This window comes from Pleurodeles waltl, chromosome 2_1 (genome assembly GCF_031143425.1).
Source record: "Pleurodeles waltl isolate 20211129_DDA chromosome 2_1, aPleWal1.hap1.20221129, whole genome shotgun sequence".
NCBI classification, from domain to species: Eukaryota; Metazoa; Chordata; class Amphibia; order Caudata; family Salamandridae; genus Pleurodeles; species Pleurodeles waltl.
Window position 1 is genome coordinate 860,788,983 of NC_090438.1, and position 17,058 is coordinate 860,806,040.

The 17,058-nt window shown below is 40.3% G+C and overlaps 1 protein-coding gene across 1 annotated transcript in view; it reads left to right on the top strand.

The window, feature by feature from the left end:
• Positions 1 to 17,058, top strand: part of LOC138269465 (cadherin-9-like) — a 783,906-nt gene that overhangs the window by 615,746 nt on the left and 151,102 nt on the right. The window contains exon 4 of the mRNA XM_069218797.1: positions 759 to 878. Within this exon, the coding sequence (XP_069074898.1) occupies positions 759 to 878 (120 nt within the window). The remainder of the gene's footprint in view (positions 1 to 758; positions 879 to 17,058) is intronic.

Consider the following 17,058-nt stretch of genomic DNA (forward strand, 5'->3'; position numbering starts at 1 on the left):
TGTTCATAAAAAGAAGCTTTAGAAAAAACGTATCTAAGGAAATATAGTAAAATATATTGCACTTTGTACAATACCAGGCCCGCAGAATATATTTGAAAAGCTGAGATTACAACTAACAGATCTGATATGGGACTAGATGGTAGGGCGCACTCCCATATGTATTGCAGACAGACAAATGTTGCTGGAAGGGCTGTTTGTAAAGATCTGTTATGAAAGTAGTGCATGAACCATAACTATGAAAGCAGGTAAGTTATACAATGCTAGCAGACTGTGTGCCTTTCCAGAAGCCTGAGAGGCGTATGAGATAGACAAGGGCCTGTTTCTGGCATACAGGAATATTTTTAAGACTTCTGTGAACACATGGGCCCAAGCAACAAACAAACCTGTGCACAGACTGTATACCTTTCCAGAAGCCTGAGGGGCGTATGAGATAGACAAGGGACAGTTTCTGGCATACAGGAATATTGTTAAGACGTCTGTGGACACATGGGCCCAAGCAACGAACAAACCTGAAGTGCATTTGATTCTTGGTGTAATCACTTCTAAGCATAAGAGAATCACATTCTATTACACTTTACAGGGAGCCTTCATTTGTGCAGTCAGTGCAAAATGTAATGGTAGTTTGTACTGTAATTTACATAATGAGAGTTGGCAAACGTTTGTACATACTGTTGAAATATAATTATTTTCTTCTGACATTCTATTTTGATCTGTTCATATTTACCGATCTGAAGTATTACATTATCTCTTTTGTTTAGGCACCTCTGTTATCCAGGTAACGGCTATTGATGCAGATGATTCTTCATATGGAAACAGTGCCAAGGTTGTCTACAGTATTCTTCAAGGACAGCCATATTTTTCTGTTGACCCAGACACAGGTCAGACTTCTTGTTCCTTGTCTCAGTTGTAACTACAATCAACAGTTTTTTTTTGTTTTTTGTTGCTGTTTTTATTCACACAGTAACAAACAATGTTGATAGAGTGTTTATCAAACTGGTTTAAGAAGTAAAATATTAACAAATCCTGTGATGTGACTGGCTAAAACACAAAGAAGTCCTTCTAGTGGCAGGTTCAAGAACCTTGGAAACAGTTCTTGAACTTCTTCAAAATATTTTGTCTTAATGATCATCAATCTGTTTGGAATAAGTGCATTGAGATTTTTTTGCCCCATGTGCCCTTGCTGGTTTTCTAATCACATCATGAAAAAGGCTTCCTAGTCTACCTTGCATCATAGTGATACATCTGCCGCTTTGACAGCTGTCAACTGCTATGTCTGATCAAGCTGCACCAAGATGAAGCAGATGGGGCAGCTGAAGGCATGTCATGAAATACAAGGTGAAAAAGACTGTGTTATTGACTGCCTTCTCTGACAGAACAGAAGCAAGACACTTCCACAAGACTGTATGCCCCTAACTGTAAATAACAAAACACAACCCTTGGTAAAAAGAAAGCCCCATTGGTTCAGACCTCCATGCAGAGTGAAGATAAACTAAAAACTTACCATAACCCTTGCCATGCGGGATGTAAAAAAATACTTTGAAACACCTATCCACTCATCAGAGTAAATTCTACTTTTTGATTGAAGTGGAATAAGCTCTTATCTGATTGTCATTGTGGAGCTTCAACCTGATGAAGAAGCTAATTGTTTGAGTGACATCATTGAAGGTTATTAAACCAGCTGTGCATCTCTGAGTGGGATTGGAATTCAAGTGATGACCATGTTCACAGACACTGCCCAAATCATATATGAAAATTGCCCTCTACATTTAAACACTTAGGGTGTGAAGAAAATAGCTATAAGGCAGGAAAACACATTTACAAGTTATAAAATAAAGTTAACTGAACTTGAGAAATTAAACAGCCTCTAAAGGTCCAACAGCCCAGAAATACATGGACTCCTAATGCCAAATGCCTTTGCAGCACCCTTATATGTCACAGATAAGGTGATTGTGGAGGGATGTTAAAAATAAATTGGCAGTCCAATGTTACATTCCTGGCATGCCTAAATTGAAGAGATCTGTTAAACTGCTTCATAGGTTGGCCCTGCATACAGAAAATGCAAATCATTCAGGCAAGCATAATTTTATTTTTTCTTCATTATTGCTTGGTGACCTGGCCAAAGCCTTTGACTTGAGCCCCACCTGTTCTTAGCTTCCTATTTGTGCATTCCCCATTTATGCATCCCTCCTTCCTCCTGTGTACTTGCCTGCTAGGGATCATAGCAGTTGTGTCCTGCAATACCCTTGAATGACTCAACTGAATTCAACTACATCAGAGTTTATGAAACTCAGAATGACATTAGAAAGCTAGAAAGACTGATTGCTGACTTAAGGTCTGTTTACAGTTTGGTAGACAGGTTACACTGTCACAAAAGTGATGGATATATTGTCCTTTGTGTTCCAAGTACCACTGGATATAATGTTTTTTTTAAGTCAGCAGACTGGGTCTCTGTCATTTTTACGATGGAATAATCTGTCCTCCAAACTTTAAATCAGCCCCTTAATCTCTCAAGATGATAAGGAGGTCTGCTGGTCCCTCATCACATTGGGATCCAGGAAACTCCTGATATTTCAGGATGCTGATACAGCAAAAGTGGCTGATTGCCAACAGCTTTCTGGGTCTAGTACCGTCACGGAAGCCATTTATTTGTTCTGAGTGTATCCCTAGCCTCCCAAGACTTTGGAAAAAAGCAAAGTCTGCTAGGTGCACCTAACCTCTGCACAAAAAACAAAACAGGTGCTCTGTGGGGTATGGTTCATCACCTGAGAGACAACGGAAATAGCCCAAACGTTCAAATTAAAAATTTTCAATTCAGTTTGCAGAAAGTATTATTTTTAGTATGTATATACAGTTAGGGTAATATTTAAGAGCCCCTAGTGCCTCCTTGTGCCACATTAGTGTTATTTTGTTTAGGCTCATGTGGCCTAATGAGGCCAAATTCCCCACGTCATATTTACAAAGTGGTGTGGTGCAATGCATGCATTGCGCTACTTTGTAACCCTTTGGGCTACGTTATTCCTGTGCCAGGCATAATGTTTGCAAAGGCAGCCTTCCCCAGTTAGGGGGGGCAAAAAATGGCATGGAGAAACCTAAGAGATTTTTTGTGTCATTTTTTCGACACTATTAACGCCTACTCAGAGCAGACGTTAAAAGGAGGCACACCATTGATTACAATGGGCCTCAAAGAGTTTTGCAGGAAAGCTCTGGCCTAGCGTGAAAGATTCTGATGCTACTCCCCTAACTACTGCCATGGTGCACCATATTTTAAATACAGCACACACATGTGTTAGGGGGCACTAAGGGGGGCACTAAGGGGCGCAAGACAAGTGGCGTTGCACTGTGTGCAGCACCACCTTTCTTAAATATGCCCCCTAGTGTGTCTAGTAGTGTTAAACATTTCTAGTCATTAAACAGATGAGAAGGGAAATACTAATTTCAATGATGTCACTAGTGTTGTTACATAACACATTGCCATTGACATAAAAAACACTACTAAGGCTGCAGCAAATTCTTTTTTTCACATCTGTTTACAGTAGAAATGCAACTTTGCTCTTATGAGAACAAATGGCAGGGATATATGGAGATAGAAAGCGTGAGGCAATTATTCATTGATCTCAGATTGTAATGATCGGATGTTGGCAAAACAGAACAAACTTTTGTCGGTGAGGTACCTGAAACAAATGGTCTGCCATGCCTGATCGTATAATTTGAGGTGAAGAATTGTTTCTGCAAAATGAAACAAAATGCACATATTTAGTTGGTCTATAGTTTTACTTATTGTGCCCTGACTACCGAAACATAATGACTAAAATTGTTTAAGATGAAACTGACAACTTCATTAATCAAACTGAAGTTCAAAAATATTGATTTAAATTGTTCTCTGTCCACGTAATCTGTTAAGTGATAGATTGTTCAACCTTCTTCACAAATGCAAACGGCAATAGTGCCTAGACTCCCATGCCCTCTAAAGTGGCCAATGCCTAAATCGGTTTAATTGTGAACATTTGGAGAAATTACATTAAGTTTCTACTTTTAGACAAAGAAATTAAGTGGATTTTGTTTGTAATTTAACTGTCCTTCAAGAGTACTGAAAGAAGTGACTGATTGGATCAATTGATTCGCCTATAATTAGTCACAAGATATTGTGTCATAGATGTTCTTCACATAGCTGCCAAGATTTCAGATCGCTTATGTGTGGCATTTCTATAGTTTCTGTGACATTCTGCTACCTAATGTGTGATACTTTGAGCAACACGTTCTCACCTGCAAAACGAAGCAATAAAGTCCAGTATAAAGAGCTAAATATCATAAATGGTCACTTTACAAGCAATGACAAGCACTAGCCTGACTATATAGTCCATTCTAACCTCATTAACATCCATTAGAAGTTGCATGATCTAACCCTGTCTATCCTATCTCTATTTACTTCTATTTTCATCATAGCCATCCCAGTCAGCTCAAAGCTTTTGTAGCCTCATTGCATCAACCAGAATCTGTGTGACCCAGACTAGTTCATTGTAGACCCATAAACACCCACCAAAACCAGCCTGACCCAGCCCTTTCACCCTAGTAGCCCCATTGCCAATCTGAACCAGCTAGCCCTGCCCAGTGCATTCAAACGTCATAAGTAGCCATCCAGTTCTCCAGTTCATACCATGCTATCCTCTTGTATATCGACCAGAACCAGCCTTAATTAGGTTTGCCACCAGGACAATTTTTCACAAGCCTGACCAGTAAGTATTTTAATATACAAAATTAAGAAAATCACCTTCAGCTGGTATGTTTTCTTCTTATCAATATATACTTAAAACAACACCCAGAAGAAGTAATAACTTTAAAATGTGTTCTAGAACAGTGTTAATGACCACTGACTGATAAAGTAAACAAAGGCAGAAAATCTGTTTTAATAACGAACAGATACTATTTTATATAAAAGTCTCATCTATAATTTTCAGGCCTTTGATGACTCATGAACAGATTCTGTGTTATTCTCGGGAAAGGCGGTGGCACTACTGGCCTAGTCCACTCTTACTTTAAAAGCATTCACAGCCCTGTTTAACTCACCTGTGCCGAGAGTCACAAGTGTTGCCTCAGTGACACTGCCAGGCAGAACCAGGGTGTTCTCATGTGGCCAAGCAGGGCTGGGGGTAATCAGGTGTTGCTCTGCTGTGTTGCAGTATTGAATACTGAGAGATCTTGGGCCTGGCTTCAGGCCGAACAGTGCTCCCTTTTACTGTGGCCCCTGTTTCAGTCCAGAAGAATTAAGTGTCCAGCACAGTTCATCATCTTTGCTGCTGTGGGAGACAGAAGCTGTGGGCAGCTGGGGAAAAATGATCAGTTGGAAGTGACCAAGGAATAACAGACCACAGTCAGGTGTGCTTAGTGTTAGTGAGTGCTACTCTCCTCCTTGGAGGGTCGTGCTTGGATGAGACAGCAGGATGCGTACTGCAAGAAAACCAAAAATGGCTGCCACTGCCTCAGTGTCTGCTTTATGCCAATTCTGCAGCGTTGTCACAGTGGGGCATGCTTCTTGCTATAACAGGGAGAATATAATCGGAAAGACACCGTATCCATGTGAGGGACCAAAGCACTGTCTCTGCCGGCAGTCCGGAATATATGTGTCTGAGGGACCACATGGAACTTTCACATTCTGGGTGGTGTCATATTACTTCATTTAACTGCCCCATGTCAGTATGTTGTACCCTGGCCCACAACGTGGTGAAATGTATGTTCTTTTTAACAAATAAAGATAGATGTGGACCCTGTGTTGAGGGAACAGAGCGTGACGCTTGACATCAGCACATTCACTGCATAAATGCATTGCAGCCTTCCCTTGTTCAAGCACGCCTTCAAGTAGTCACTGGGGCACTATTTTTGTGTGACTAATGCATTTTAGTGCAGAGATGCGTACACAAAAACTAAAATGCGTTAGTCCAACTCCTGATGTGTGGTACTTGTCAGGGCCATCATTTAATCAGAAACACATCTTTAATGACAGATGATTGCATTTTTATTTTTTATTTTCCCTTTTTACTTTTAGTTCGCAAATAAGCGCTTTAGTAATCAACCTTTTAAGTATGTTTTCCACTTTTAATGAGTACTTCTAGAGATGTTTTAAGACTTGGGTAAACTTGGAATTGCTTGAGGGTCCGACCCTCTAACAGACCCCTGGGAAGGTGATCTTTCAGTCTATATCTCTCTCCTGTCTATCTCAGTCTTTCTCCTTTTCTTGTGCCTATCTCTCCTTCCACCTCTGTGAACTCTGTCTCTATCAAGTGTCAGTTTAAAGATTTTTGACCTCGAGGAAACACATATTTTAATTGTCCTTGTGTGACCCCAAGTGAAAAAGTTTAACTTATAAGTTAATATTATGTGGCATCATGTGGGTTACATTAGCAGAAAATGAGTAATAAAATACAGTTGCTCTTAACCAAAGACCCCAAAATCTGACGTTCCTGGGAACTAAAAATATTAAAGATTACACTGAATAGTCCTGTTCTTGTAATTCATCAAAGCCATATGATCTGATAGAAGATTCCTTTCTCGGGGATTCCCAATAACTTCACTATATTCCTTCTTCCAGCCTCTTGCAGCGTGGATGCCCCTGCATGCGCCAGCATGTCGGAGCAGCTTTAAGTGATTGTCATTCTAGCCTTTTAACACCGATTACATTTCCATAAATTCTGGACGCGTTGCTTTTCCTTTCAAACTTGGGTGAGCTAGAGTGACTTTGTCAATGAAGCTTTTTTATCCAGTGCTCCATTGGTTAGGTTGTTATTTAGCCATTTATAAGTGAAAGTTTAACGATATGTTTCGTTTGATACCTTCAATTTCTACTAGGATTAATTTTGGGGTGATGAACCGCACGCCAAACAGCACCCGGACTATTTGGAGTTGTTAAGGTTAAAAAATAAATCTATATTCTGAAGCCATTGTTTTGTTTTTGATTTTATTTGGGTATCCAGTTTGTAAGTGCAAGCGCGCCTGTTCCTTAGTAAGTAAACTTAAAGGGGACGCGTAAAGGCCGAGGAACCTTTTGGATCGCATGGAGTATCTTAGATATGTAGAAATCGATGAACATCAATTATCAATGTATTCAATCAAATACCAATAAGGGAATCATTAAGCAATAAACCAACATTTCATGAATAACCACAACTCAATTATACGTTTTAACAATTTTATTTCCCTATTAGTTACAATACTAAGTCATCCAGTTAGATCAAACTTTATTCAATCAACTCAGAATTAGTTCATTAATGACCACCAATAACACAGTCTCATCAGAACTTGAGAAAACATCTGCGTGAATGCTTCAGCATAACCCAACAATGATGAATATAACAGCATTAATAGCAGAGTTCAGCAATCGGTCCGTCAGTCATTTGTCACTGTCAATGTCACCCAAAGGACCCTTACTTAACCCAGGTTACCATTTAGCAATTTAGAAAATGTGAATTTGGAAAACATCTAGCTAAGAGAAAAACTATAAAACAGCACAGTTGGTACCTATAAAGAAGGGCATAAAAGTTAATCAGTCACATTGTCATAGCTACCTAGCCACTGAATGGATCAGCAACAAAGTCAGTCTTCATTCTCAGGTCATCAAATGATCAGCAGTGCATCAGGCTCTAAGAGCATGAGCCCAGCAACTCAAACTGCATCTCTTGATGTCATCAATTCTCCCCTCGCATCTGCCCTTGCATCTGAAGTTTTAGCCCCTTGTCATGACTTTTTACTAGAGTTTTTCAGTCCATCCCCCTAATTCCTAATTGGTCAGTCAATCAGCAGATATGACTCTAGCCTATAATATTAATGTTACAAATCCATGAGTTCTAATATTTCTCCATGCCCAAATAGTTGATTGGTTTGCTGTACGATGCCCTCATCATCCGGCTCATCAGGCATCAAAAATGTTGCATCTTCTTCTCCAGTCAGTGCTTCTATTGTTGAAGTCCTGTGAAAGTACATCTCGTCTACTCTTCACATAATTGTTTCAATTTGATTCCATCATCTCCTGTCCATCGGTACATTGCAGAAAATTCCAGCTAAGCAAACTTTAACAGTGGGTGGTTCAAGGTCTGTCTACTCTCACAACTTCTCTTCAGCATGCTCTAATAATTCAGCTTCTGCATGAGGCCTGGTAAAACTAAGCCACAACTTCGGCTAAGTTAATTCTACAATATAATGCAAAACATAGGTTATACATTTCAATATGACATATTACTACATTATTATTATACATTTTCATTATTTCACACATTTTTAGTTCTTTTAGTACAAGTTCGTATAAGTGGCTGACATGCCCGTGCGCACATTTTGAAAACATGCACATACATTTTTCTCTACGATTAATATTTCTATGAACTTTTGTATATCATAACATGTAAGCATTTATTAATAATTTCTAATTAGCATATCTGCATCAGCAGTCCCTCCTCTGATGACTAAATATGTCATCACACCTTTCTTTCCCCATAATTTCACAGTTCTGTTTCAGCTGTATTTTGTCTCCTTTTCAAATCTTCCCTATAAATTATTTACTTGTTTCATTTTTCCCTCCTCTGATTATTTTTAGATCTTTTCAGTTTTATCTTTTGACATAGTTTACATGAACCCCATAATCCTAATATGCAAGTGATCACAACTAATATTCCTTGTACGATTTTTAATAATACCCCATTCCAAATTTGACTAAGCCAATTTCCCACTGAAGCAAATCCTTTTCCAACTATTTCCCAAACACCTGGTTCTTTCAATTCTTTTAAATCCTTACTTGAGTTAGTCAGATTAGTGGGCAAGTCTCTTATCTCCTTATCATTATTTGGAATGAATGAGCAACAATGCCTAGCATTAATCATCTTACAGACTCCGCCATCTTTTGATAAAAGAATGTCTAAAGCAAGCCTATTTTGAAGCATCATAGCTCTATCCGCGGCTACTTCAGTATCTATCAGGAGTATTGCCCCTGCAACATTCATCAGCATGTTATCAACAATAGTAGACAACTTTTGTATCTTGATCGAATTCAGAATAACTCTCACTGAAGGAATCACTGCACCAAAGATATCTCCCACAATTGCAGAAGAGGTTTCCCTCCTCTGTCACTTATGATGTAATTCAATCAATTTTGGAAACTTCTTTAAGTCATCTATCTGGTAAATGGTAGGGAAAGCTATCCCCAAATAACATGTCCCATACCATCCTCTTGGAAGATGGTAATAAGTAGTAAGTCCTCAAATATCATAGATCCCAGGAATAGCAGGGTACTGACCATTCTGCATAAACGTCCACTTACTCAGAAACAAAAACACATACCTACATTCACTCGTTCCCACAGATAGAGTGTCTGTGTGATTTTGGTCTATATATACAAAGCTTCCCTACATGTAATGCATCTAATGCTATTTTCCCTTACGTTTTAATTGCAGTGTAAGCATAATCATTTTATAAGTTCTTTTCTCTAAACCTTTTTCTAATTTTTCTTTTAATGCTTTTCTCCTATCATCAGTATGCCCTATAAAGCTCTTTCCTAAAGGTGTAAGCAAACATGTGAGGTTATTTTTGTGTGTGTATGCGGTTCCAAATGTTAATGTTGGCTCAAAGAATCCTCTAACTAATACTATATCATGCTCTCTAGCTACTTTACTCAGATATCTAATGATAGCAACAAACGAAAACACAACGTCATGAGTGGAATAAAAATACTGTATATATTATTGGTTATAGAACCTTGTTAGTAGGAGACTACAGCTTATTCCATATGTTAGCGGAAGACTATGGTATGTAACCTCTTCTTCTACTGGCAAAGGAATTTGCGTACACACAGGACAATTTCTTGCATCTATTGTCTCAATATACTCACTTAACAAGCGATAGAAAACGTTAGAAGAAAGGTCTCCTTGTGTATTAGTGTAATCATGCAAATATTTCTCATCTAGCTTGAACCTCTCTAAAGCTGTTAGTGTAGTAGTTTCAGGAGCAGAAGTAAAAGTAGCTCTTCTCATATCATGAACAGACATTCCCACAATCATTATTATAAACAAGATTCCACACATAACTGCCAATCCCACACTCATGTATCAAGAGCACCTAGCAATTCTATCTTGATTATTTAGCTCAGCCATGATCTGTAAAGAATCAGAAAGCAGAAGTAGCTCTTATATAAAGTGCAGTAAAAATTGAAAATCAAAAATGCTTCCCTCACAGTTCAGTTTCACAACCAGCAACCCTTTTCCTTGGTCAAAATCGATTAGCAGCTTGTCACATCCGGTTTTAAGTCAAATCAGGTTATCAGTGTCTCTTCCAAGTATTATTTTCAAACAGTCTCTTTTAGGATTTTTCAGATTAGCTCAACAATTCAGCTTCCTTGATCACCTTCAGGTTACATGAAAGTACTGACTCCTGACTTCTCTATCAAAACAAAAGGACATAAACTCGTGTTGCCATTCATTGGTAGTTGCATATGCCCATTCAGGACCTGCGTAACGTCGACTTGCTATTCTCTTTCTTTTCAACCTTCGATCACCACTTAGTTCTCCTTCACCCAATTCTTCTTTTCTCGTAGTATCCACTTCTTCCTCTATTGTTTTATTTATGACTAGTTCCTTTTTCTTCCCTATCTGTGATTCAGGCCAATTAGCTCCTTTTCTTGTTCCTTCTGTTAATATTCTTCTCAGGATTGGACTTTTCGCCTTCTCTTTTTTATGGTGTTTTCTCTTGATGGACCTGCAACGGGCTCAGAAGGAGTCGGATCACTTTGACTTTGATCTGTCTGAATTATTTCAACCTCTTAGTCTGGCGCTTGCTCTGTCTGCTTTTCAGCACCGTCTGATTCTGGGAGAACCTCTGCTAAGCAAGGCTCTCCTGCTGTATCTGTCGAGATTGGTTCTTGTGCACCCTCCTGTAATTCTTCACTTTCGTCTCTTACAGGGGTAATGGAACCATCTTCCAAGAGCTCTGGTTCGACTTCAGGCTCTATTAGCTCTTTTTCTGGTTCAGGTGTGGTGACCTGTTTCACTGTTGTTGGTGCTTTCAACAACGCTTCTTCATGATCTGGCAAACATACCACTCTCTTTGTATGGCTCCCATGTATCCAGTTTGGAAGTCCGGCACACTTCACAGCTGTCGTAGTTGTTGACACCACCTGATAGGGACCCTTCCAATGCGGTTCCAAACAGGTCTTGCGAACATGCTTTCTGACAACAACCCAGTCACCGGCTCTCAGGTTGTGCCATGGATCGTGGATGGGTGGCAGGGTGGTGGCTTGCACCTGCTGAGAGAAGGAGCAAACCACATCAGCCAGACCCTTGCAGTAGTTCAACACCATATCATCTATAATATTTCCAAGTGTATTGGCTGGTACTGCTGGAAATCTCATTGCTCTGCCCATGAGGATTTCATAGGGTGACAGCCCTGTCTTCCTGTCAGGTGTGTTTCTCAGTGACATCAACACCAAGGGCAATGCATCTGGCCATTTCAGATTCGTAGCTGCACACATCTTTGCAATTCTTGATTTCAAGGTACCATTCATCTGTTCTACCAGTCCTGATGCTTCAGGGAGGCAACTAAAGTGCAACTTCTGCTTGATGTTTAGTGCTGCACATAAGAGTTTAATCACCTCGTTATTGAAGTGAGTTCCCCTATCTGATTCATTCCTTCATGTAAGGTATGCTTCAATCCAGTGACTAAAAACACACACAATCACCAACACGTATTTTAAACCTCCACACGCAGGCATCTCAATGAAATCCAATTGCATTCTGCTGAATGGACCTCCTGCTCTTCCAATGTGGCTCAAATTCACCACTGTCCCTTTTCCCACGTTTAGTTGCTGGCAAATTATACATTGATGACATATTGCCTCTGCTGCCTGTCTGAACTTAGGGTTAAACCAGTCAATTTGAACAATCTAACCATGGCATCTCTCCCAATATGGGCCTGGAAATGATAATACCTGGCCATTTGGGACAATAAACTATTTGGCAGGACCATCTGACCCTCCTCAGAAACCCAGATTTCATAAGATTGTTGAACACATTTCAATTTAACCCAAAGATGTTTTTCTTCCTTGTCAACATTACTTTGCAATGTTTTCAACTCTTCCAGAGTATTGATCACTTTTAATGCAAAACTTGTACATGTACTGTCTTCTTCTGACATCAGTTCCCACTTGTCTTTGAACTATATACAATTCACTGCGTAAAACCTTGCGACTTGATCTGCATATCCATTTCCCAGTGAGATGTAATCCTGTGCCTTTTGATGTGCACTGCATTTTACCACGGCAATTTCTTCAGGTGACTGTATGCATACAACAACTCCTTTATCTTGTCACCATTTCTTACTGGTGTACCAGTAGAGGTCAGGAAACCTCTTTGCGGCCACAGCTGACAAAAATAGTGAACAATTCCAAAACCATATTGGTTGTCAGTATAGATTGTGACTCTCAGCCTTGCAGAAACATGGCATGCTCTATCAAGAGCCACCAATTCTGCTACTTGTGCAGAATATACATCTTGAAGCCAGGAAGCTTCTAATGTACCTGTGATTGTGCATACAGCATATCCTGCTCTCAGTGTCCCCATACCATCTCTGAGACATGAGCCATCAACAAAGATAATTTGATCATTTTCTTCCAATCAAGTATCTCTGATATCAGGCCGTGGTTTTGGACACAGTTCAGTTACCTCAAGACAATCATGCTCAATGTCTTCCTCCTTTTCAATTTCAACAGTATAACTTGGAAGTAATGTTGCCGGGTTCAACACTGTACATCTTTTCAATGTTACATTTGGAGCACCTAGTATGCTTTTCTCATACCTTGTCAATCTTGCACCAGTCAAGTACTTTGTTTTCGTCCTTGTAAGTAAAATCTCAACAGAATGAGGAACCATTACCATCAAAGGGTATCCCATAACTATTCCCTCACATTGTGAAAGGCTTTGACCAACTACGGCAACCACACGCAAACAACCTGGTAAAGCTGCTGCAACTGGGTCTAAGGTAGCTGAAAAATAGGCTACTGGGCAATAAGCACCTCCATGGACCTGTGTCAAGATAGACAAAGAACAAGCATCATGTTCATGACAAAACAATGTGAATGGCTTCGTGTAATCAGGCATTCCCAATGCTGGAGCTCTGCACAAACTCTCTCTCAACTCAGTAAACTCTTTCATCTGATCTTCATCTAAAGTTATGGGATCTGTAAAATCCTTGTGTGTCAGCTGCTGCAATGGTTTGTCAATCTCAGCAAAATTTGGAATCCACTGTCAACAATTACCTACCATTCCCAGAAACATCCTGACATCTCTCTGTGAAGTCAGAGGACTTCTCTGCAGTATTATTGTAATTCTCTCTCTGGAGATTCTCCTTGAGCCTTTCTCAATCTGGTGTCCCAAGTATTTCACTGACTTCTGACAGTACTGCAATTTCAAAGGTGACACCTTATGTCCAAAGTTTCCCAAATGATTTAACAGGGCAATCGAGTCATACGTATACTCGTCCCTTGTCCTGGACGCAAGTAGCATATCATCAATGTACTGCACTAGAGTTGATTGTTATGGTAGTTCCAATGACTCCAAATTCTTTTTCAGGATATAATTGAACAGAGACGGTTACTCCGTATACCCTTGTGGAAGTCTGCACCAACTGTAGACTCTGTCTAGGAATTTGAAACTAAGAAGAAACTGACTATCCTCATGAAGAGGCACAGAAAAGAAAGCTTGTGACAAATCAACCACTGTGAACCACTCAGCATCGCAAGGAATCTGAAACAGTCTCACTGCTGGGTGCAGCACTACAGGACAACACTTGACCACCAAGTCATTCACCTTTCGCAAGTACTGCACAATGCATACTTTCCTACACAGCTTCTTCAAGCCAATTATCGGTGAATTAAATGGACTGCTCAACACTTCTTTTAAAACTCCTTGTTTCAGAAAATCCCCAATTATCTGTGCCACTTTCATCAGAACATTTTGTGCCATGTTATACTGAGGAAGCTGCAGAAACACTACATTCAGCTTCAAAGTAATCTTAATCGGTTCCTCTTCCTTGATCAAGCCCACTTTTTTACCTGTCAAGTCCCACACATTTTCCTCTACTCTTCCCTGCCAGTCTGCATTTAATTCTTTTACAGCAAACATCGGGAAAAACTCAATCAATGGGTACTCTTCGTTAACACTTTCAGTCTCAGTTTCAGGTGCCTCATCATCGCTATTTGTCTGAACCTCTATTTCAGCAGTCGAACAACTAATTGAACATTTAGTCTTACACATTAAGTCCCTCCCCAGTAGGGATACTGGCCTTGAGTCACAGACTACAGACTTATGCAGTCCCTGGAAGTTGCCAATCTCAACCTGTAGTGGATCTGTGATCTGATTTGTCTACTGTCTGTTTGCTACTCCCAAAACTTGAACTGTTCTGCCTGAAAGAGGCAAGTTCGGAACTTCTGCACTTCTGACTGTAGAGCGTGTAGCAACTGTGTCCACTAAGAATAAAACTCTGTGACCCATCACCTTTCCCTTCATAAAAGGTCCTCTCTGATCTACTTCAAAGGACTCTGCAAGCATACATGGCTCTTCATCCGAACTAATACTCATCCATTAATCGTTTATTTCATTCTCACTATCTAATGGGAATTGGTGCACGGTGTCATTACTTTTGTCTTGTCTCTGACCTGCGACCTGCGGATTAAGCATCATCTGTTGCTGCTCCATCGGGGCTTGAGGTATCTGCATTTGCTGTCTAGGTACAATAGGAACTTGCTGCTGCATTGTTTGCAATTGTGGCACTCGAGCACGCAGCATTTGAACCTGCTGCAGGAGATGAAAATTCTGCACTTGGTTCTGCACATTCTGATTTAGTCCTCTCATTCTAGGGACTTTCATAGTTTGAAATGTATTAACATCACCACCTTGCTGAACAACACCATCCTGCACCATCAATGGACACTCCTGTTTCCAGTGTCCCTCATTCCCGCACAGATGACACGGTAACATCTTTTTCATCACTTGCACATCATTCTGAACCACTACAGTACTCAAATCCGGACCGCAATTCATATTGACTCCACGTCCCCTACCTCTCATCTGAGGTTGGAACATGACAGTTCCCTGCTGCTGTGGTATCTGTTGCACTAAAGCTCCCTGTACTCCTGACTGAGCTGCCGTAATTTGCATCACCATCGCTTTCTCCTTCAGCTTTTTCTGCTTTAACTCAATCTCATCACTACAGTATTTTGCATACTGCAGTACCTCATCAATCGGCTTTGCTTGCCAGCAAATCAAATGACTCTTAATCATCTGCCCTATTTCAGGTCTCAATTCTTAGACGAACCTAAACATAAAGTGCAACATGTCTTCCAGCTCAATTGCTTCTTTACCACTGTACTCTTTAAACGCTTTAAACAGTCTCTCATAATAGGTATGTATTAACTCGTTCGCCTCCTGCACTGTCCTGTCAATCTTCTGCCAGGGAACTTTTTTTAGGTGAGATTCTCATCTTCAGAAACTCAATCACCTTATAGTAATGTTTCATCACTTCAGGTGATGGTGCACCTGTAGCTCTATCTCTTTCCGGTTCACTCGTTGGCCAATTCACTGCTCTTTTGCACTCAACCCACAAATCTGCTGGAACCACTATTTCCAACAAGGTCTTCAGGTCTTCCCACAAACATTTAGAAAGCTTCACAAATCTATCTGTCTGCTGTTACCACTCAACCGGTTTCTCTCTCAGTTTTGGATAGTCATTTGTGAATGACAGAATATCACTCCTGTGCCATGGAACACGAACAAACTGCCCTCCTGGAATTTCCGTCATCTGTAAAAATTTTACTGGATCCTTTTCCCTCTGAGCACTTTCAGACCCTTCTTGTGAATATTGTTTCCGTTTATCCTTCTTCATTGCCCATCCGGCTTCCCTCGAAGTCTAACCTGTTGCTTCGTTTTAAATGATTTGTTTTCTCAATTTCTGTGTCATGCTTATCTGCCAGGTCTGCCAATTCCTGATGTATCTTACCTACTTTTCTCGTAATTCTCGGACACTAGTGCCTCAGCTCTTCTTCTGTATAGGATTCTAACCTATTCACTCCCATTGTTCCTTCAACTAGCTTGGTTATTTCTGCAGCCAGCCTTACATGTTTTATCTGCTCTTCACCCTTGGAAGTGTTTTGAGGAGTATTCAAACTATCCAACCACTCATTCAATTGCTGTGCTGTCAATCCCTGTAATGAAATATTACTCGCATTCGGCATTGGCACCTGTTGTACCACTGCACCTGGAGTTTGCGGTGTCAAAAGCTTCAGGCTCTGACTTACATTCTGGCCATTTACTGCATCTGGAAGCGCAACAAGTGGACTAAGATCCATTATCTGTCTAGAACCATCAAAGGTCTGACCCATAGACAATATCACATTCACATGATCATTCACTCCCCTCCTCACGAGGCTGTGCGACATTTCACCCTGATCTCCTGCAATTGTTTTCTTTTGCATAAACAATGGTACCGCTGGACCAACAGTAATCAGCAGCTATATTGCATCTGCTGCTGCTCTGTCACTCGCATTTTGTGGAAGGATTATTCCCATGTTTTGATTCATCACTGGTATCACATCTTACTGTGTCCCTGACATTGGTGTAAACTTTGGCAAACTGTGTGTCTGTACCTGAGGCAAAAACATTGGAGTCGGCTCAGTCTGAACTGGCAATGGCCTCGGAATCACTTGCTCCAATGGTACCACTAAGTTCGAAGTTCTCTCAAGAACTGGTACATCTGGATAAATTCTCTGTATCAATGGTGGATGCATTTGCGCTTGGACTACTGAAGTAGTCACTGCTTTAGGAATACTCTGCACTACCCCTTGTATTTGTCCATTATCGGTCTGCACTGGTCCCACTGTTCCTGTCACTTGTGCTGGAGCAGTCTCTGAAATCTGGGACAAGTTTTTAGACTCTGCTACTTTCATTAGACTTATAAATACTACTCCTACTTTCTGAGCTCATGAAGGTTCTACTTCCACATTGCTGTTGTTATTAGTGCTGTTCTTGAATTATTTAG